This window comes from Maylandia zebra, linkage group LG17 (assembly GCF_041146795.1).
Source record: "Maylandia zebra isolate NMK-2024a linkage group LG17, Mzebra_GT3a, whole genome shotgun sequence".
Taxonomy (NCBI): domain Eukaryota; kingdom Metazoa; phylum Chordata; class Actinopteri; order Cichliformes; family Cichlidae; genus Maylandia; species Maylandia zebra.
In genome coordinates, this window is record NC_135183.1 from 35,570,716 (window position 1) to 35,594,567 (window position 23,852).

A 23,852-nucleotide genomic window follows, 5' to 3' on the forward strand; every position below is an offset into this window, starting at 1 on the left:
TTTCTTAATACGCCCTTATGAATGGTGATAGAATATACTGACAAATATCTAATATTGGCCGACTTATCAGCCCCACCGACAAACCAGTCGAGCTCTATAGTTCAGTGTTTTATTTCCTATGAACATGGGTATAGTAATGCATTTTTGTTCATTTGTACTCAACTATGAAACATAGTGGTGTATGCACTTTTGGTCAGAAAATCCAGTTTGCATGTTCTCTTGGCGTCTGCGTGGGTTCTCTACGGGTACTCCAGCTTCCTCCTCCCACAGTCCAAAAACATGGGGTTAGGTTAATTGGCAATTCTAAATTGCACGCAGGTGTGAAAGTGAGCGTGAATGGTTGTCTGTCTGTACGTGTTAGCCCTGTGACAGACTGGTGACCTGTCCAGGCTGACTCTCAGCTTCAGGGATCCACCCCCACAACTCTGAATTGGATAAGCGGAAGAAAATGGGTGGATGGATGGAAAGTAAATTCATTTAGTAGTTTTGGAAACAGCTACATTAAAGCACAGCTGCCAGCAGTGTCCCTGATTATCCCTGAGAATTAACTGTATTTCTCACAGCTACGATATCCCAACACTTGGTATCATCTCACCTTCCTGCTCTTCCTTCTACACTCTCTCTCTAAAATGTTGTCCATTGTCCTCTATTCTACTTTTCTATTCACTATCTAAACCACCTTTCAACTTTGCTTTATTTTTTCCTCATTTACATTTGTTCATTGCCTCCATTTTCTGTCCTCAGTCTCTCCGGCTCTCTTTTTCTACCACCCCAGTGTTAATGCGGTTACGTGCTAAGCAAGTGTGAGGGCCAGTACAAGTAATTACATTTGCATTATTGAAGCTGCTGGCTTTAATCAACTCCCTGTGCCTTGTCCCCTTCTCTTGCTCTCCATTTCTCCCTCTTCTTATTTGTTTTAAAGTCCTATTGTCACACCACCAGTTCTTTTTTCCAGTGTTGTTTCAACCTCATCAGACTTCTATGTTTGCTTCACATTTTTCTTGTTTCATGTGTCTGACTGCTTTCACTTTTTTGCTCATCCACACCGTCTTCACCATGTTTGTCGGTCCCAATCTTCGAATGGCAACTTTGAAAATGATTGCTTGTGCTGAACACTACATCTGCTTGTGTTAAAGGTATGACTCATTTAAGTGCATCGGGCGCACTCAGGTATTTCTGATTGTTTTCCTTTACATTTTCATGCCCGTCTCCTTTCTTTCATTCTTTTTTTTTTTTTTTAAACAATCTTTCCAGAGGTAAATTATTTGTCATACATAAGGCACTTTTCTCTCCGGCTGAACAGACAAACCTGGGGCAACAGGCAATTTTAACTCAATTACATTTCTTCTATTTTTCTTGTGCAAATGACTTGAATATATTTCCTTTCTCATAAAACATCGAGCGAACTACATTTTTCATCCCTCCACTTTCTATCACATACTCTATGTTTGCTAGCTTGCAGTTTTCTTGTAGCTTACTCTTGGTGTTGGAGCACTGCTGCAGTTCTGCCTGACTGCACAGAATAGCATAAAAAAGGCAGCAGAAAGGATATGTGTTTTTCTTATTCTCATTCTTTTAATCTTTCATAGTTTTATCAAAATTGACCTTTGAATGAGTTTTTTTTTTTAATAATGTCAGTTTATCAGTGACCTAAGACCCTTTCCTTAATGTATCCCTCCCTCTACTTTGTTTCCTTTGTTCTCATTTGTTAGTCTGTGTTTTTTCTTTTTACCTCCAAATCTTTTTGTTTTGTTTTGGCTACTCGAATATGGCAAAAATAATAATTGTAATTACAATTACTTTAAATTACATTATAGTATTACATTTAACTGTGGATTAATTGGAGCTTCAAACAGAAATCTGCTAACCAGAACATCAGTTAAGTTCATCTGGCTCGCAATCCATCACAATTCATAGTTTTGCAAAAAACAACCAAAAAAAAACAAACACAAACACACACACGACCTTGACCTGAGCACAGTTTGTATGAGGACCCATTAGGTGATCATTTTATGAGGACTAGCGACGTGAACTGTGAACAGATGGAAAGACGACAGATGCCTCTGCATGGCATGAGATCGTCGGACCTTCAGCCAAATGAGCTGAAAAACAAATAAATAAGTGGGGAAAAAATGCAGTGGGTTCTTTTTATTGGTTTGTTTGTTGGGTTTTTTGAGGGGGTTGTTTGGGTAAGGTCTTGCCTTACACAAACAACGCTCACTTACAAAACCTTCACTTTCAGTTTTTACTTCCTCTCGTCCAGGATTCTCATAGTGCGGCCTGGGGGAAAGTAACACTTACTAAAAAGTAAATCATAAACTGGCTTCTTAATGTGACACTTGACCTTTAAACTTGGCTGTAGATACACAAAAAAGACGCCTTTTTTTACATCTTAGTTCGATCTACGCTAAATGGGTGACTGTGGCTCAGGGGGTTGGGATGCACATCTGTAACCGGAAGGTCGCTGGTTCAATCCCCGGGCTTTCTGTCCTGGTCGTTGTGTCCTTGGGCAAGACACTTTACCCTACCGCCTACTGGTGTTGGCCAGAGGGGCCGATGGCGCGTTATGGCAGCCTCGCTTCTGTCAGTCTGCCCCAGGGCAGCTGTGGCTACAACTGTAGCTGCCTCCACCAGTGTGTGAATGTGAGAGTATATGGATAGTGGCATTGTAAAGCGCTTTGGGTGCCTTGAAAAGCGCTATATAAATGCAATCCATTATTATTATTATAAACAATGAATGAATATGAGCTGTACGGGAGGAAAAAAAGCGCACCAGTTTAAAGAACCGGGATGCACTAGATTGATAGCACAATGCAAAAAGTTGAATGTCATTTTGAAAACAAACGCAGCGCAATAATGGTTTTATCTTGATTGTCCCGTTTTCATAAGCGATTGAGGCTGAAATCATAATTGAAAATACAATTCGATTAATCGCCCACCACTACTAGAAGTCATTTCCTCTCCCGCCTTATGTTCTCCATTTCGCCGTCTATTTTCATCACTTTGGTGGTGTTAATGAGGCTAGACTTGACTAAGTGTTCTGAATAACCTATTATGTCTCCTCTGCTTTGCTTGTTCCCTGGTGTTTCATTTTGTTCCATGCTGTTCTGCATTTTACTTTGTGACTAATTGTACTGGAGTCAGATCTATCTTTTTCTTCCCTCAAACATATCTGTGATGAGAATAAGATACTTTTTTTACAATATGCTCGCATTTTCTTCTCTTTTTAGCATTTTGGCCTCTTTCACTTCTTCTCCTCTTTTCCTATAGCTTGTTGCCTCACCTCCTCCCAGTTTCAATCCCTCTCCAATTCTCATCTTCACTTAAATCTTTTTTTTTATATTTTTGTCCCCTTTGCTACTTTCTTTCTTTTTATTCCCATCCTTCTTCCACTCACTTCCTGTCTTTGTCAAATCCAATATGTCAGATGTTTGATCAGCTGAGGCAACACGAGGAAATCAACTCTCACCCTTTTATTATTCATGCATTCTCTTCCTCCCTCTCCATCTGTCCATTCACCACATCTGACCCAGCAACTTAGCGGAACTGCTCCGGTCTGCCCCTCATAAACGGACGGAGGCGCGTCACACAAACATAAACTGTCTTGTTTTTCTCTTTCTCGGGTGTCAACAGCCTTCCGTTCTCTCTTCCTTTGTTCACTGTGTTGCTCGCTCTCAGTCAGCCGAATCAATAGCTCCCCTTCACCTCACAGTCCATTCTATTAGACTCAACAATGGCTCCATGCTGGACTAAGATTGCCTCCTTTTGTGGCACCGGATGTCTATCAGCAAGTTGGACAGAACCAACGTTGCAAGGGTGAGGAGGAGGAGGAAAAGAGAGAGATGACAGGTCAAGATAAAGGGTAGAAAATAATGGACACAATGTCGCAGAGAAGACTGAAGGACAAGCCAATGATCCATCATTCTGGTACAAGAACGAGAAAGGAGAGAGAAATGATGATTGTAGTAAGGTGGACACCGCAGCTGTTCAAAGTTACAGGAGGACTGCGCTGATTTTATTCTGCTGATTTTTTACGCTGCTTTCAGCATCTTGGCCTTGATTGTGAGGGCAGTAAGCTCAGACGTGTACTGGCAGTGCAACAAGGAAGGTCATCTAAAAATCTGAGGTGCAGCAGTGCAGTTCAATAAAGACATTAATGTTATTTTTTTATTTTGAGAATTTCCTGCGATGCTCATTAACCATATTACTGTGCTAGTCACAGAGCCATTGTGCAGCACCTCCACATCACTAAAAAAACACCCAAAAGACATGCCACGCTAAAAGAGCAGTGACTACTTTGATGGCTCAGAGTGTGAGTGAGATTGTCCTCAAACTAAGAGACTACGTGTTTTGAGTAACTTTTTAATGCAGGATATGAGATGGGACCTCGTTCCTAAGGAGGGCTATGATTGCATCCACTTCAAGGTTTTTGGATTAGAGCAGTGGCCCACTTATATTAACGTTTGTCACCTTAAGGTATATACATAAACATTGGCGATCAGAATTAATGACACACCCTTTCACACACTACAATAGGATACAGTCATTTGTAATGAGCCTCTCTATAAAAGTAGATGCAGAAATACTAAGCCTAAAAAAGCCTAAGTGTGACTATTAGTAAAGAGTATCAACAAGGTTAAGGAGCTATGGCTGAGGCAGAGGTTTGGTGAGGCTATCTGCGGCAGCGTGTTTTAAATTAAACCTTAAACTGCAAACGTTCACCGTTTCTGGCTTCTTAGATTTGCTAGCTTCTAGCAAATCTTGCTAGCATTTGCTCATTAACACTAAAGGAGCTGTGATTAATAGCGGCAGTGTTATGTTAATGTATAACTTGTCATATATGACCAATTTTTACACAAATGAGATGGTTATGAATCCCTATAGAGAAGGATTTATTATCTGGGAAGCACAGATTTTCATTCCAAGCTTTGCTGTGCCAATCCATTCAGGACTTGTTTTAGACCTGCTGGCGTTGCTGCAAGAAAAGTCATGAAAATTTCAGTAAAAACCAAATGTGAACCCAGGCTCACAGTAAAGAGGAAGTCTGGGATTCCTCCTCCCAGCATCATGGATATTTATACTAAAATGAATGGCAGTCCACCAAACAGTTTAAGATGTTTTAGACTGGACTGAGATCCATCTTTAATGTCATACTTTATGCTGGCTCTGAACTTTTTCTCTGATTTTTTTATTCGTCTGAATTTAGTCTTTGATCAAAAGGTTTTGGATAATTGCCAGCTGCCAATTTTAAACTTCTTGTAGAAGTTCCTTCTTTTTAGTCAATACTTAGAGTTTGAGAAGTCTGGATGTCTAATGACTAAAGGAAAATATCAATTTATACAGTTCTGAAATTAAAGTATAAAGAGATATATGGACAGAACCCCCCACCCACCCCACCCAACAAGACAGGTTATATAAAAAAAACATTTAATCTTCTTTTATATTGTGTTAGTCTGAAGTAGAAATCTGCTTTTTCTACATCTTATAAACTGTATCTGGTAACAGACAAAGAAATGAGAGAGACAAACCTCTCTCAAACCTTGTGAACTTAAATGACCAGCATCTACATCTGAACCTGTTTCCCTAATTACCTAAAACTATTAACAGAAACCACATTTCTCACTTATGTAACTTCTAAGAAATAAGGTCATTGAAGAAAGTAGACCGTAACCTGGTCTGTCCATGTCTCTTGCACAATTCAGCTCAACATAGAAGCAAACAATAACAGCTATTGCAACATTGCTGTAATTAAAGTGGTACTTTCATAGCCTTCCTTTAACACAAAAACCCACAAAAAAATTGTTGCAAATCACTTATGTGATCGTTTACAGATGAATGGTTTATTTAGAGAGTTTGAGTAAGGATTAAAAGTTTATTGTAGCATAGAGACAGCACTACTGAAGGTTACTAATGATCTTTTAATAGCTTCAAACAAACTGTCCTGTGCTTGTCTGGATAGACCTCAGAGAAACATTAGATACTACTGATTGCAAAGGTTTATTACAGAAGCTGTAACACATGACTGGGATTAAAGGATATGCACAGTGCTGTGTGTGCTATATTAGAAAGTTACGAATGGTGTTCCACAGGGCTGTGTGCTAGGACCACTTCTATTTATGTTATTTAAAAAACAAACAAACAAAAAACAAACCACACCGCATACATTTCCGCTGCTATCCAGATGATACCAAGCTGCATTTATCAATAAAGCTGGTAGGCAAACATCAATAGCCTGACAGCAAGGAATATCCATATCGGATTCATCCTGTTGGTCACTTAGCACCTGTCTTTGTTTGGCATTTCTCTAAGCTTTTCTTTCCTCTATTTTTCTTTGCCCACTAACCGGCTGCAGCGTATGAATGCCGCTTCATTGTTCTGCCAGAAATCTTTTCCCGTTAAACAGAAGTTCTTCTTCCCTACACAAGTTCTAAGTCATATGATCATAAGTCATATTATTTTGGAATATAATGTGCAAAATAATACGACTGTTGCTGCAAACGATTGCTATATAATCACTTGTATTACTTCAATTGAGTCTTTAAAAAAGGACATTAAATAGAATGCAAACTCATTCCTTTGTTCAACAACTTTGCAAGAGTTTAATAAGTTAACACTCTTCTATATAGAAGTAAATGTCAGTTAAGTACACTGACCAGACCACATTATGACCACACAGAGGCAAAGAATAAAAACTATCTTGTAACAACTGAGCTGAAATATATTTAGCTGTAAATAAACAATTGTTGTAGAAAAGCACTGGATGCAGGAATGGTGGGCAAAAACCAGGATGTGCTGGATCAGGTCTGATCTGTGGTGGCCTGAACTCGTCACTTACAAGACCTAAAGAGTTCACGGCTAATGTCTTAGCTCCAGATACCATAGGACATGCGGTTTAGAAGTCTTGTAGATTCCAAGGTTCAGCAGGTCAGAGCTGTTTTGGCAGCACAAGAAGAACCAGCAGCATATTAGGCAGGGGTGGTTATAAGGTTCTCGCTTATCAGTGAACTCTGACACTGCCTCAGTGTAAGAGCTGGCTTTACATGCCCCCTAATACGATCAACACTGCTCGTCTCCCTGCTAACAAGGTTCTCATCCAGCATCCACCATCCTTATTACATAATTTTTATCCATCCACTCTTTCTGTGTCTGATTTTTCAGTTCCAGTCTGTCTCCTCACCTCTTCTCCTCAGCAGCTGTTACCACCTCCTTTTCCACTGACCCGTAACACAAACAAGTTCAGCTAATTTGATACTACTTAATCTGTCAAAGAATAACAGATGAAGCAGGACAAGAACGTATAACTGAAAATTATTAAAAAAAAATAAAAGCAGGTGAATGTGTTCAATCTTAAGTTGTCCTCCAACAGTGGCTACATACACAGGCTCATTAAAAAAGCTTAGGAAACACACAACACACAAACATTCTGTCAAGCATCACACACACACAAACACACCAGCTGGCAGATCACTCCGTGTGTGTGTGTGTGTGTGTGTGTGTGTGTGTGTGTGTGTGTGTGTGTGTAGGTGTTGCACTGAGTGACAGCCCAGGTTGACGGCAGGAGACCCTTGGGGAAACCAGAACAGGACATGGCGTCTGGTTTGGTCTGGCTACCGTCTGCTACACGTCATTCCTCGGACCCCTGTTCTCACTCTGGGGAGACCCCCATCTTTACTGCGACCGTGGAAACAGATGGTTGCCTTGACAATGAACGAACACATTACGATTGGATTGTGCACCAAAGGATGAGTTGGAGGCAGCTCATGCACAGTAGTAAGAGAGGGAGCGTTTGACCGTTTAATATTTTTATATTTCATACCATTTCATTACTCTTTATTTGGTCATAACTTAACTGCAGAAGCATTCATGGGACCAGGGCTTGACAATATATAGTTTCCTCTGGAAATGATCAACTTCAGCATACAGTGCACGGTGTGTATATAAAATCCTGAAAGTGCTGAAAAAGCTGCCCAATATTATTCCTGCTGAGACTTTTAATAAAACTTTAATAAACTTTAATAATCCATTCACGACTCCACAAGAAGGAGAAGTTAAATTTAAAGCACCAATGCTGTGCTTGATGGGGGGCAATAAATCTACATTTCCAAAGTCTGCATCATAGCACAAAGTAGCATGTCCAAGCATGGCACTTTAACCTAAAAGGGGTCAGAGACATTTTCATGCAGGACCTCCATTTGTCAAGACAACCGCTGAAGTATTAACAAGTTCACATCCCAAGGCGAAATTAAATATCTCAAAATTAGGTCCTGTGCTGGGAAAATACATTTAAGAGCCTGTGCTGCAAAAGGCATATCTGCAGAATTAGCATAAAAGGCAGGTTTTCATCTGCTGGCTTTAAAACTGAGAGCCCTCAGGGGTGTGCTGGCGGAATAATGGACTTTTTAAACTTTTTGACTTCATTTCCCTCGCTGGGCATGGCAGGTAAGACACAGGCTCCCTGGCTGTGCAGGGAAGCCACATACTGTAGCTGCTAGACAGCAAGAGATGCAGGTGGGAGCTATCTGTGCTGTAAAATGACACATATTAAATTACTCAGGCTTTGACTGACTGTTTTTATTGCAACATTAATAATATATTATGGCCCAGGATTAAGAAGACATGTTTAAATCAACAATGCAATATTAGCAGAGATGACGGTTTCATTTAGATTCATGGAAACAGGAGATATGGAACAATTTTAACAAGTTAAATTAGTAAAGTTAGCCAGAGGCGCTGTCCAATTTAGAACAGTGTAAGGCTAATTGGCTGCTAGAGAGAGTGGGGCAACAGGCGGGCAGTCTAACAGAGTTGTGTGTCAACTAGTGAAATGTAGCCATTTGTAGAACCTATTTTCTTTTCAAGGAATACATAAATTCATTGTAATTCTTACAGTATTGTGAGGGTTCATGTATTATCTTAGAGATCCAGGCAGGCTTAAAAACACTTTATTCGTATGACTAGAAAATCAAAAAGTAGCAAATTTAGGCCCATTTGAACAATTTCTTCTAGGTAAGTAACTCAGTTAATTGTGTCATGTTTCGTTCATTATGTCAGAAAAATGTTAGCTGTCTTTTCCTAATTGCTTTTCAGTGGAGATGAACTCAAAGAAAGATGTGAAGGATAATATCAAAAAACTATTAGATTCTTCAGTCCATATATTTAATACCATTCTGTTTAATGCAGGATATATGCAGTATACATGAAAAAATATCACTTTATGATCAAGGTTGATCATAAATGAGAATAAAGTATAAAAATTCACAGCAGCTAAATGAGCATGAGCGCCGTCCACTTGTATTTCCCGTTCCTGCTAAAGAGATGATCCCTCTTCAACTCCTGCCTCTATTAAGCTTTTCAGTGTATCTTAAAATTAAAGACCATCATAGAAGCTGACAACACAGCAAAGCCTAAATTGAAGGCACAACCAGAGCAAACTGAAATAAACTAAAACCTTGACTTAACTTTATTTTAAAAGAGCAAATCATTACAAAGTGCTTCTGAGAAACACTTTGTGAGAAGCAGATTTTAGTAAAGTAGCATAACAGGTTTAACACATGAGAGCTCAAAATGTAACATACAGGGAGGTTCTAACTTTACTCATATATTAGTGGGGCAGATATATCAGCCGTTATGAGCTATTTGCCATATTGGTATGGTATTTATAACAGCTGGTGAATGAAAAGTAGAAACACCTATCAACTATGGTATGATTGATGTTGATGTTGCATAATCTGTCCACCAGATGACAACTTCCCTACTGGCAGAAGACCAGAAATACAACCAGCTGATCCAAGCAGAGTCAGGAAAAGAGCAAATGAGGAAACAAGGACTTGTTGTGAACATAAAACAAATATTTATTTATTTTTAATTGCACTGACGCATTATCTTAGTAAGTAACAGTAACAGGATTTTTAAATCAAATATTGGTATTGGTCTAAAAAATCTGATATCAGTCGGCCCGTAGTTTAAGCTGGAAAACATAGCAGGCTTTTACATGATGTCTGTCACATTGATGTTTGCTTTTGTGAACCATCAGCTCTTATCTGTGCGATGGTATTACTTCCTTTCCTTAAATTAAAGAGTGGGCCAGCGTATCAAAACCGTAGGAGACAATAAAAGAGGCACTGGAGAAGCACTTTGGACTGTGTGCCGTTATATGGTTGAGGCAGTTGTAAATGCACACAAGTACACAAGTGCGCATCCACTTAACAGCACTTAATAGGTCACGCCAAGACTGATAAATATCAATCCTCAATCATTTAACCATCAAACTGCCATTCACTGTCCAGTAAAGCAGCGTGTGTGTGGTAGTGCACACATCAAGAGCACATGCTCTTAACATGAGCAATGTTCCTTTTAAAATCCCAAGCGGTTAAAGAAGGCATCTGTCGACATTTTTATGATCTAGAACCGTGAAGACTAACGAGAGCGGTCATGTTTCCTCACAAAATAAATTGTCCATCTGATTTTGTAAAACATCAAAATCAGAATAGCCTGGATCTCTCCAACCTATCTTTCATCCCAGCATGCTCTTTAGAGGCGGGGGCTGCACTGCTGCCAATTAAAACTGCAGCTCATTAGAGAAGCCGCTTAAGTGAATTGACAGCCAAAAATACTCTGTTCACTTTTAGGTGAGAGAGAAGCGTGGTGGTGAAGTACTAAAACCAGAGCTAATGGCCAGTTTACAGTTTTAAAAAAGTATTTCCACTGTACACCAGGTAATTACATAAAATAGCAAGAAAAGCACACCAGCTGTGGTTCATGGATGGATGGAAGAAGACACATTTCTCTTCATGAAATTTCCCAACCATTTAGTGGTTTTCAAACATCCCCATTTAAAAGTTTATTCTGCATTGTTATGCAATTAAACTTTAAACACTTTGCACCAGTTGGTTCAAAACAAGTTGACACCAGTGTGGCACAGGCTCCACACAAAACACTGGAAATATAAGGTGCTTAGAAGGCAGCTTGCAAATGTAATTGCACAGACAAACTCTGCCACCCGCCAACCCTGGACCCCCACCTTCATGGCCGCAGTTAAGTGTAATAGTGTATAGTGGATGTGAGAGGGTCTAAGACGAGGTCAGAGCAAGGATCACCAACTAATTATGGCGCGGAGGCACTCAGCCTCCGTCAGATTGTTTAGAAAGCATTAGGGGGGAAGCATGGGCTTCCCTGGTGCATTGCACATAATTAGTTTGGAGCCAAGGTCACAAACAAACACAAGCGTGGGGACAGCCATACACATACAAAAACATACACAAAGACACACACTCTATTCTTCTCTCTTACTTCCTCTGCTCTGCAGCTCTCTGTCTTTCTCTCTCAGGGGCAACAAGGCCCAGCGTCTATTAATTTCCTGAATGAATAGCCTACCAACTGATAGTTATTTATGGACTTTGTATTTAAATATGCTCCTTAATACGAATTACCTTTGGTATTTGATTAACACTATTTTCAATGCACAGCTGTATCTATTAAACAGCATGGATAAACATCTGTTAAGATATTGCAGTCTTTTCTTTTTCTGCCTCAGAATGAGCCTCTGGAGGGTGACGGAGCAGAGCAGTAAGCATGATCGGCATGCCTAAAGGCAATGAGTCTGTGTTGTCTCATTTGACAGAAATCTATGCGTTTTCTTGTTATTTGTGATAGATCACAAACAAATTTGGCATCACAAAAGACAGTGATGTGTGATTCATAAGCTGCAGTGATAATAATAAATGACTACGCAAAAAATACAAAACAAGATGTGCAAGATGCAGGGTCCATAAAGTAGTCCTAAATGGGGGTGAAGGGGTGGGGGGGGAGACTATCTTTATAACTGCATTTAAATAGAAAACAGTTGCTAATAAATTGAGAGGTTGTGCTTTTTCTGACTTTGATGGTCAAATATCAGGTAATGAGCCAACTGCTTTAACCGCACAGAGGCTCAGTTTAAGTGCAGCTTTTTCAGTCGTCTGGCAGCACACATCGTTCTGTGTACAAGTGTGATATTAGGCGGGATGTACAACAGTTTAAAAATGAAACACTTCAGTTAATCTGGATGTATCCAGTTAACCTATTATCCATGTTAGTGATACTAAGGTGCGTATTGCCACTGTAGCTACACAGAGACGCCAGAGGAGACGGCTAACAGGGCTAAGCAGCCCATAGAGCGGGACACCTTACTCTGATACTCCAATTAACTATTAAAACCACCAGCAGACTGTGGATAGTAAAACTACATCCCCATCCCAATCTCAGGTGGAGACACAGATTAAACACTGGTGTGGAGAAACTGTGAGTGTGTGTGTGTGTGTGTGTGTGTGTGTGTGTGTGTGTGTGTGTGTGTGTGTGTGTGTGTGTGTGTGTGTGTGTGTGTGTGTGTGTGTGTGTACTTTGTTTTGCAGGTCAAAACAGAGCAGATTAGCTGCCTTATGCACTACCTATGTAAAATATAGTGGCTTCTGATGAGAGGATAGATACTGAAGTGTCTCTTAAACAGCTGTTTGGATATTAAACACATTATGGGTTTGAAAGGTTTATTCATTTGTATTTTTATTTTGCTTTCCCCTACTTTTTGCTACATATGTGTACTGTTCCAATGCTGGGTGCTTATATCGTATTAAACGTGCCTATTAATGGCCAATGTTGAGGACAGCATCTGTAAAGGTAATCCAATCAAGCTCAGCCTTCCGACTGCTCTAAATGCTCCGTTTCAGGCACTTTTTTCTATTCTCGAGAGTTGAAAACAAAATATGGTCATCGCCAACACACAGCTCAGAGGGGTAGCCAATCACAAGAAGGGAGAATGGCCTTTAAAGGAAATGAGCCACAGGAAGAGCTGAAAAACTGCATAAATAAGGCAAATAAATAGGGCAAGAATATCCAAGATTAAAATAGGCAACTGGAAATAAGCCTAATTTTGATTTCACTTTGGTGAAAATTTGCTACCAAGATTCAGGGTGTTGTCCTTTACCCTTAAAACACATACAACAAAAAGCATATTGCCTGGTAAATATACTTTAACACTTACTGCAGTGGCAATTCTCCTAAGTGTTACTTTATACTACAGTCATCATTCCCACTGCTAAGACTTGGCAGATGTTTCTTTTACTTTGCCAGTAAGTAACAATTACAGCTGCCACGGCTAACAGTAACATCTGACTTTGGTATCATTAGCATCTCAAAAGGAGCTAAAATGCTGCTGCTTTAAGATGAAGGGAAGTGGGCTGGCTACTTTTTTTTGATAGCACAAATGACTTTTCAAAGATTTTAATCTTACAACACAGCAAGAAATAATAAAACATATATAATATATATTTCAAAATGGATGCAAAATTGGGGATGCTAAGCAACAATGTTGCTATTGAGAGCAAATGTACCGCCAGCCCAGGCAAGCACATTTAGAATTGACAGATGGCTCAACCATGACCGCTGAGAGCGGGTCGATTAACAGAGCTCGTGGGCAAGACGGTTTGGGAAGAAATGATGAAACAAAATGAATTTTGGTGATGTGGACTGTATGCAATTATCTGGCCTCCAGACACTCGGGCACGCTTTAGAATATGCAAGACGATCACATTTCTGAAACCCACACAGAAAGACTGTAACATTCCACACCGTCTGTACAGCCGATTATCTCAGCCGTTATTTTATGCACGCACACATAGCAGAAGAAAATCATGCTGAAGAAAGAGTTATGGTGTAAAACTTGCCCTATGTAGTGGAAAGATGCAATTATTTTTCAAATTAATGGTCTATAACCAAGGAAAACAGAGGAAAGGTGCCGTTAGGTGGGATTTATGGTCTGTCCAAACTGCGTGTTGGATGGTCAGATAGTGTTGCAAATCCCCGCTCCATCCACATTGCTCTAATGTCAGGTAGCTACTGGCTGAGTCGTCCATTATGTGCAACCCTCCGAAACCAAAAATTCACAAGCAACTACCACGCTGTATGGAGATTAAAAAGAAGCTGAGCATTGTCATTCTCTTTGAAGGCTGTTTTGGACTTGTTAATCAAATGTTCAACCAAAGCATAATTAGTGTTATATTTTACTGATGCCATGTCAAGCCACTCCTTCATGAGAGCTGGGTTTTCAGTTCAACTCTCAGCAGGACCATCTGGGAGTGACCAGAAGATGTAATATAATCCAGTCCAGAAGTCACATTAATAAGACATGAGGCAACAAAACTTTATATCATTAAAAAAAAAAAATGGTAAAAACAGGAGTTAACTGTAATGAACTACTGGCTTATTTTAATATTGTTCATCTTAATTAACATTTTTATTTCTTATGTTTTCTAATTGGTTAAGAATGAGCTTTTTTTACTTCTTTGAACATTGTTTGGATGGTTTCTGTGAAGTTATAATACAACTTACAAAACACAGTGTAGTGCATCTACGAACAGCTTTTATGAGTTATAAAGTTATTTATAAAGCCACGAAAAAACAGCTAATTTTAGGCACTAAAATAAATTGGTTAATTAAAACAATTATGGCTTGGTTTAAAACTTACTACTTTAAAACCATCAAAAGTCACAAAGGTATGTGACATCTTGGAATGAGGATGTTATGTTTACTGGTGTCATCAGTATATAACCCTGAGCATCTCTTGTAAGCTCTACATAACTCAAGTACAACATGCAATCAAGAATGAATTACCTTTCATTAAACAAAGTTATGATGAAAATAAACAGATTTTTTGACATTACTTTTGATTAGTGAACATTATTAAAGATCATTTCATTGTTTTGATTCATTAACACTAACTATACAAATCAACTATTAACTGATCACTTATCAATGTAGTTGTTGGTAAAAAAGAAAAAAAGAAAAATGAGACTTTTCACCACAATTTGAGCTCTTTTTGTGTGTTGACAAATTTCTGATTACAAGATGCGAAACTGTGGAAGAAGAGAGGACTTAAATGTTAAACAACAGGTTAAACAACAGGTAGCTAGCTAACAAAAGCTAGCCAGCTGACAGATATCTGATGTCTTGTCAAGAGATTAATATGTGAACACCCTTTCAGTTCTTCCATCTCTGCTTAGAGTGATGACTAAAGAGGATCAGTAATATGGTAAAGCATCTGTTACTGGAAGTTCATGTAGTGGCTTTAAGACCTATTATTGAAAATGTTGTGAGGCAACCTGCACAGGCTGAACACACAGCTTACCTGGATCCCGTCCAGCAGTTTGCTCATGCACCAGAAGCTGTCAGCCTCAATATTCCTCAGAGCCTCTTCCTGGAGACTGGACACGTCAAAGTTTTCCACTTCCTCCTCTGGAGAAGACAAAATGAGAACAACGACAGAGCGTAAAGAATTTGCTGCTTATGGGAAAGAGACTGACAGATAAAAAGACAGTGAGACGGGCCAAAGAAAAAGAAGGGAAGTTTAAAAAAAGACAACAGGAGAAAACAGGAGAATTCAGGGGAGAGATATGGCGAGCAATGCCAGGTTCCCAGCACAGCATGGGCTCTGCCATAAGCCTGTCACCATAAACCCTGACAGGGGAACAATACAGCCATAGGTGCAGGGGGAGGACTAATTCAATAGGGAGAGTAGGAGCAGGAAAGAGGTAAGTGGGTGGGTTACGAAAGATGTAAGGAAATGAACGAAGACACTGACAAATTGGAGCAAAGGTATGAAAGGGGGGATGAAGCAGTGAAGACGGTGTGGAAGGATGTAGGAAGACACTAAAAAGAGGCCTATTAGAGCAGCCTAATGATTATCATCTTTGAACAGCGGTTCAACCTTTCCCGTGGCTTCTTTGAACATTTCGAAAATATTACAGAGTTTGTGCACAAAGGACAATTTGTGCTTTTCATGTTGCAGACAGCATGAATGTATTTAACATATTTTTTCCGGAAAAAATAGTTTTACTAGTCAAATTCATGGCAATAACTTGGTATTTGAAAGGAGTTAGACCTTTCAATCTTTTATCTTAGCTGTACGTCTATCCTAAATGTACCATTTTTAAACAGTTCAGTATTTATTGATGGATTCAGGGTTTTCATATGACCTTTGATGTAAACTCCTACTGCAGTGAGTTCAAAGGGAGCTGTGAAAAGCAAGGTGAAGGAGGTCAGGCGAGCTGAAAGACAAACAGTCTGCACATAAGTAAAGCAGAATTATGTTTGGAGATATATTTTTAAACACACTGCAGGGCTGAACAAAAGAAACGATTCCTAAGCTGCGAGCACGCCGAGTCCCCAGTCATCTCCAGTGGGTGACTTCAACGATGGGTGTCATCAGATGTCATTAACGGCAGTAGTGTGTGACGGACTGCAGGGGCTCTGACGGGCTTCTGACAAGCCACTGACAGCCAGTGGAGAGGAGATGGGACGAGACTGATTAACAATGATCTACAGAGAGAAAAGAATGAGCGAGAGAGGGAGACAGAGAGAGGGAGAGAGAGAAAAAGAGCAAAGGCAAAGACAGAGAGTGTGTGTGTGTGTGTGTGTGTGTGTGTGTGTGTGTGTGTGTGTGTGTGTGTGTGTGTGTGTGTGTGTGTGTGTGTGTGTGTGTGTGTGTGGTCATATAACCAAAACACTGGTCTACATATTTGTGTGAGTTCCTATTAAACACTCAAATACACATACACGCAGGTCCTGCCAGCTCTGCCTGGTATCCTTGGCAACCTCAGTGGAATGTTGTCAAGGTTGTAATGAGCATGCTCCGTCTGACAGACAGACAGACGGACAGGGAGCTGGCTTTGGGCCAGGGCTACAAAGCTGCTAACAACTACGCTGCATGCTCGTGTGTGTGTGTGCTGTCTCATTTGTCTTGTCTGCTTAAAGTCAGGTAAGGATGGACAGAATGTAGAGCGAGAGGCTATGCTTCCTTCATTTCAGTGAGGTCTTTCATCCCATTACATCAGTACATGTCAACGTGTCCAGTAGCACAGAAATCTAATTTTGTTCACACGGCTACCAGATCTTTAATACCAGATATGAAAGTCGTCAGAGGCTTTTTTTTTTCTGATTAGATGACAGTACAGTTTATTTTACTCCAATACTTATAATGCAAAAAAAAGAAAAAGAAAAGAAAGAAAAGAGAGAGGAGACGTACTGCAGCCAGAGGGCAGACATAGCAGTCATTATTTGTGCAAACATACAGAGATATAATCTCATAAAATCCCATTTTTGGCAAGAGATCAAAAAAAAAGAAAGAAAGAAAGAAAGACAGAAAGTAAATCAGCAATGAGAAGTGTAAACATATCGAGAGAGGAAGAGGTCACCCACTGAGGAAATGTTACCACTCTGAGACATCTGATGAGATGAGAACTCAACATTTTTCCTCAGCTTAAATTGAGGCCACGGCAGAAGTCAACTACAATCAACTGGACCTAAACACAGAGTATGAGCAGCTGCTATAACAGAGCAAAAGTACGCAACTTTACATCGTCTACAGCGATGCAAGAAACAATAACTTTAACACAAACTCTCTAAAGAGGGAACACTGCACAGACAGACGTTACTTACGGCTGGGTAATATGGCTAAGTGCCACTAATCCTAAAGTAAGTAATTTAAACAAATACATCAAAAACTTCACCTTTCTTGTGATATTTAGTTTTAAATTCCACAGAAAGAAAACCAGCGAACCTAAATGAACCAAACCCGATGACGGGGAGCCACAGAGGTGAGGATAATATATGCTGGTGGATCATCAGGGAGCACGGTTTGTAGACTAGTTTAATTTTATCAACGGAAATTATTCATGCATTGGCACTGCTTTTCAGCAGCAACAGATGGAACACCAACCATTAAAAAAAGTTTGCCAGTCATTTAGCAACCGCTGGTTTGTTTGGTTTTTTTTGTCAAAGACACAAATCTGTAACCAGATGACACACAACACAACACAACTACAACTGCTGCTTTGAACTGCAATTTCCAGGTTAATTATTCAAGACGCTGAATTCTGAAGAAGACAGACTCTTAAATTAGGTAGCAAAGCAACCGAGACAAAGGCAAACAGACGAGACAAACACCCAGCGATAAGACTAAGGTGATATTATCCCCTCATATTTCCAACATCAAACCTTATGTGTCACATTTGTTATGACTCTCAGAATTCTAAGTGCAGGCCTGTTATGTAAAAATTACACAACTGGGGAAAGCATTATGCTGGTTTTGTGCAGCTGGGACAGCACGGGGAGTGATCTCAGAACAGCAAAAATGTGCGATCTTTGTGTAAAAATGGCTGACGATGTTACAGCACAGGCATCTTCTTGGGCTGCAGCAGTTCTGAGCAGTGACAATATTAAACCTGTAGCTGAAAGGCTCACCGGTACTTGCATGGTGTCACTGCTGATTATAACAAGCTGATGAAAGCTCCACTGCTTTAGTATTCTGAGAGTCCCTGAGTATCCCAAAGCCTCAAATCAGTCTTTGTCGTGGCTAAGGTCTATTTGTAGTGGACAAACCTCGACTCTATGAGGGGCAGCTTCAGGTAGTGTGGCGGTTGTACTGGAACTGGGGATAGTTCATCAGAATAGCAAGAACACAGAAAAGTGCAGGCAAAGAGGAAAGAGGAGCAGTGCAGCAGGAGTACACTGAGGACTCAGTGTGGCTCTATCACAGGGCTACACTGCCCCACATGGATGAATGCTAAACAGCAGCCAAACCTCAGGTCATTTAATCAGTTTTATTGTCAGGTAGTCCAGACAGCTCTTTTTGTTCAGTGTTGAAAAGATAAAAGAATCAAAGCTGTGAGCTAAATGTCAGATTATTTAAAAATCTGTAGCTGCCTCACTTGATCTGCCTTCACAGTAGCAGCAGTGTGTTTTGCTAACACTGGAAATACAACGCAGATGGGGGAAAAAATGAAGAGGAGGACCATTAGGCCACCTTTAACAGGTAACAGACTGTAACAGTTGACCTGTCATCAAAAGACGGTTTTGCTAATCACTTTCATAGAATCCATGCCTCAGTGGAAATTCCTTTAAGAAACTCTCTTGGTGATTACTCCGGGAGCTTTTCCTTCACACCAAGGACCAGCTGACAATACATGTCTGGGACATGATCCGTGTCTCTGAAGAAATGTTTCACAAATAAGAGCCAGGGGAATTTTTGGAAGTTCAGGCCTCAGTGAACTTCACATCAGTGACTGAGGGTTTTGGCTGCTTTAGTCCTGTGTGAGTCCTGCCTGCACAATAATCTTTTGCCAAATAGTATCCTCAAGTTCTTCAGAGGCAGAGTGTCAGCTGGTAAAAGAGCAGGTCTGACATTCACCTTGGTAGGAGATTAGAACTAGTTTGATACAGCCAACTCAATGAAACACAGTGGCAGTGTACACAGAGAAAACTGCCATTTTGTGATCAGACTGGCAGAGCAGCACAGCGCACACAGACTGCAGACTTGGCGGCCCGGACAAGGAGCCGGCACACAAAACTGCACACGCACAAAACAAACTTACACGACAATAAAAGTGATTACAGAGCAGTAATTGCTCTACAACTGGAGACCATTTTGTGAGGGGATAACACAAGCCACGACGGGGAGTTATTAATCCATAAAGCTGAATTACTACCGTGATGTACAAAATAACCACCTGATGGTTTTATAATATTAAGAAATTTAAGTGAAACTGTATCCTAACGAGACTCAGTTATTGCAAAAAAGTGTTTTGTGAGGTCAGAGTAACTTGAGTCTCAAAACACACTGACTAATGTCGATGTCAGTAATAACAGCAGAGCTTCTGGGGGAAGGCCTGGGGTGTAGCCAGTAGATAATTGGGCCAGGATTTCCTCTGGTTATCTGACCTGCAGGTAAGCAACTACTTGTGCACCTGTCAGAAGGACTAAAATCAGACTACAAATGGAAACCAGACAGCTTCAGGTGCTAAAAAGTAATCTCTACCTACAGATTCTGAATATTCATATGGTAGAAGGTCTACCATTGCTAGCTGCGACCCAATAAAATGCTGTTTAAGCCTTCTTTGGGAAAGTCTTCCACAGCAGGAACGTGGTTTGTCAATCAGCTGAGAAGGCACAAGGCTGGAAGTGTTGGGGCTAAGTAGCAAGCAACAACCAAACCTTTGTAGACTCCTAAATGAGCCCCCCGATATGCTGAAATATGATCATTATTAATCCAGTGTGGGCCACTCAGGCAAAGCCTGGCTTCAACAGCACATTTTGTACCAATTCCCCTCGAGGCTTTTATGAAATGTCACATTAGCGACGCTAACAGCTGACTATCAAAACCCGATCACTCAGTCCCAGTGAACAGCTGTGTCAATTTTCAAGGAATTCCTTAAAAAGGTGTTATGTACACAAACACTGTCTTTTATGTGTTGACCGTTTGGGATGCACATAAAAACATAATGTGTCGGGCCCTGGCTGTCAGCGAGGCAGAGACATAATGTTTGAAAGGAAAGTGATACTCGGGCATAAAGACACAGTTATGGCCGGACATGTTTCATTTAGTATTCTAAACTGAATGACACCCATCAACCCAAAGCTGGGGTGATGCCCACGCACATAAATCCTCTCACACAGCCTCCTAACCTCTCGTGCATCAGTTTCTTTTTTCTCTACTCTCCCTCGTCCCTCGTTCTCTGAACCTCTCGTAGCACAGACGTTTGACACCTCTTCTGTTGCTTCCCTTCCTCTCCGAGCTGTCGCCCCGACTCGTTCTTTCAGCCCCTCCCAGCTCTCCACCACTACTGGCCCAACAGCCAGTTTCCTGCCAGGCCCCAGGGCTCATTTCCTGTTTGTCATGGCGCAGGGGGCAACTTGTCCAGAGAGACCAACTGCTTGGTTGCTGCCAGCTGTGAGCACTTGGCACAGCTTGGCATGCTGAGCTGGGTTACACCTCCAGAGACTGAGTGCAGGCACCTACATACACAAACGCGTGCACGCGCGCAAGCACACACGACGTGCTCGCTCGCGCCGGTGCTGCCATCTGCCCTCTACAACTACGGGCCACAAGGTAACGTGATGTAAGATGATAAACGAGCCAGTTTAGCCTGATGTAATCACAAAGACAGTGTGTGTGCCGAGTGAGAGAGCGGGTACGTGTCCATGTAGACAGCAATTGGCAATAAAAAACAGTCCCGTTTGACAACCTTCTGCTGGTTCAGATTAATTACAAGCAAACCTGAGTTTTGTTTGGCCAAAGAGAGATAAAACCCAATTGGCTTTAATAAGATTTCAACACCCAAAGCTTACAATATCACATAAAGTGCTGCAGTCATTAATTATCATTTACAGCACTGGTTTGAGGTTCAATCTAATGAACCTAATGGTTTACAATTTGGATGCTGAATCCAAACATGTCACAATCCACTTTTCACCCTCAGAATGACACCCCAGTGACACCGACGAAAGGCTTCGAACTAAAAAAGCCACACCTTAGCTGCAAGTTACACTGATGATTGTTCAAAGTCCCTGCCTGTCACTTTGGCTCTAGCAACAACAACAAAAAAACAAAAACCCTGCCACTTCTTCTCTGTGGCACAATTAGTCTGATAACAATGTTGTTAACGAGAAGAGAACATTTTACAGAGGTGCGATTCATACTGCTAGATAATTAAGAAGAGTGTCACCCCGGAAAACCTGATAGTCTCACCTTAGTGTGAGCAAACACACATACAGACACGCATACGCACAAAATCACCGGAGATAATAAAATTATGGCAGTGTGTGATGAGAAGATATGAAAACAGACAGCTGGAGGTGAAGGAAGAGTGAACAGGTTGAAGTGATATGAGCTGAGGTAAACAGAGGAGTGATTAATTGAATAAATTAAATAATTTATTATAAATAAATTAACAAACTATGATTTTCGGGGGGGTTAGGAGGCATAGAAATTTATCTGAAGTCAATAAGAAGTCATCCACTGGCTTAATTTTTTGGGTTCTTAGAAGTTACAATATTTTTTCTTCAAAGTACACTACTAAGCTTAGTGAAAGCGCTGAACTTCAGCCTCACCAATGATAAGATGAATCTACACAATCACTTAACAATGTTCTCATCTTCCCACTATCTGCACTGTAAGCCCTGTGTCCATATATCAACCAGCAGCCCCCAAAGCTCTTGGCAAGATAATCTAAGTCCTTGACATCAAATGGAATACAGCTATTAATACCATATCTGCCTATGTGTGCACACATAATGATCCACTTTGCCGGGGGTAAGATGGTGTCTTGTATGAGAAAGCTTAAAGTGTTTAACGTTGAGCAAGCGTCACATTAACTGTTTCTACTGCTGTCTCTGCACACGCTACAAACCTACAAGCCCTGCCCAATACCAGCGCTCCGCCAGCCCTGTGGCGCATTTCTATAGCACAGATGTGTGTGTGAATCAACAGGCGCGCAGCTGGCGACATATTCCACAGTCGTGTAACCATGGTAATGCCAGAGAGATGCAACATTGGCTGGGGTGAGGTTTGTGCTTTCCGCCACAGTGTTCTAATTCCACAATAATAGCATATGGTTGGTGGTGGTGGTGTAGGTGGAGGGGTGGTGGTAGTAACGGGGACGGGCGATCAATAGCACAAATCATAGCTGAGGCGACACAATGGTTCCTGGTAGGGCTTACAATTCGCACACTCTGCAAGCGTTGTTACGTGGCAGGCAATTTTATTAAGAAAGCAAAGAAAGGTTTGCCAAACAATACACATCAATTTGTCTCTTAAATCACCCAGATTTGCATTGTTTTAGTGAGTTCTACCAAAATTACTGGTTGGATAATCACTATTGTTGCTGCTTAGAGGTGTAATCAACAAATTTGCACATGAAAAGTCCAATTCAGCTTGTAAAGTCAGCTTCTATTAAAGGGAAAAATATCCTGATCATTTCCCAAGGGTGAAGTTTTTTGGAATTTTTATTTTTTTTAAGATTCAGGAAGGCTTTTTTGTGTTGTGTGGGTTTTTTAAAGGGGTAGTTCTTTTATGAGGAAGACACAGCCTAATTAAAGGCAATTTTAAGATGCACAAGACAAATTTTCACCATTTTTGTTTTTTTAATTTCTTACGTGACTCGATGAACTGCAATATTAGAATCTCTTGTACGTCATGCAGTATAGTTTTTTTCAAAAAGGACTTGAAAAGTTGTCCTACTTTTCTCTTTGTTTGTTTATTCATTTATTTATTTATATGTGCACAAAACCCATTAATAACATAAAAGGAAATGTCTCGTACCAGATTTAGCTATCAGGTCATTTCCATCTGCAGTTTCTGGGCAGAAAAAAAGATAAAATACTGTTAAAATTGATCAGCAAAAGCACAAGATAACAGACTACAATTTCAAATTGCAAACTTCTAGGATTTACAGTTGTTGCTGTTTCAGACTATGATAAGTAAAACATAAACTGGTGAATCATATTTATGTCCCACCAATCAGAAAAATGAAATGCTGCCTTTCCCTGAGCCACACTGAGCAGTAATTAGAGATGAGAATAATGCAACTAAAGCATTGTTATATTTATACTTTATATTTATTATAAATTGCATGTACATTTTGGATTTGAACACATTTCAAAACATGCAACAAGGGTATAATTACCACTGTGTTGCATCACCTGGCCTCTAACAACAGTCTGTAAGATTTTGGCAACTGAGGAGTGCTTCTGAAAGCAAAAGGTTTTTTCATTCTTGTTTGATAAAGGAATTTCAAACGCTCAACAGTTTGGGGCCAAATGTTATGTGCCAAATGTTTTTAATGGGTGCCGGATTAGCACACAGACACTTTTCTTCTGAGGCATCCTGTTGCAGTAAGTGCAGAGCGTGGCTTGGCGCTGTCTTGCTTCATCTGGGTGGCAGCATATGTTGCTCCAAAAGGAAAATATATCATTCAGCTTTAATGGTACCTTCACAGATGTAGAATTCACCAATACAATGTGCACTAATGCACTCTCACACCATCAGG

General features: G+C 40.4%; 1 protein-coding gene across 2 annotated transcripts in view; it reads right to left on the reverse strand.

The window, feature by feature from the left end:
• The window catches only part of tbc1d22a (TBC1 domain family, member 22a), a 164,051-nt gene that overhangs the window by 53,724 nt on the left and 86,475 nt on the right, over nucleotides 1-23,852 (reverse strand). For both annotated transcript variants that reach the window (XM_004553937.4, XM_004553936.4), the window contains exon 10: nucleotides 15,158-15,264. In XM_004553937.4, the coding sequence (XP_004553994.1) occupies nucleotides 15,158-15,264 (107 nt within the window). The remainder of the gene's footprint in view (nucleotides 1-15,157; nucleotides 15,265-23,852) is intronic.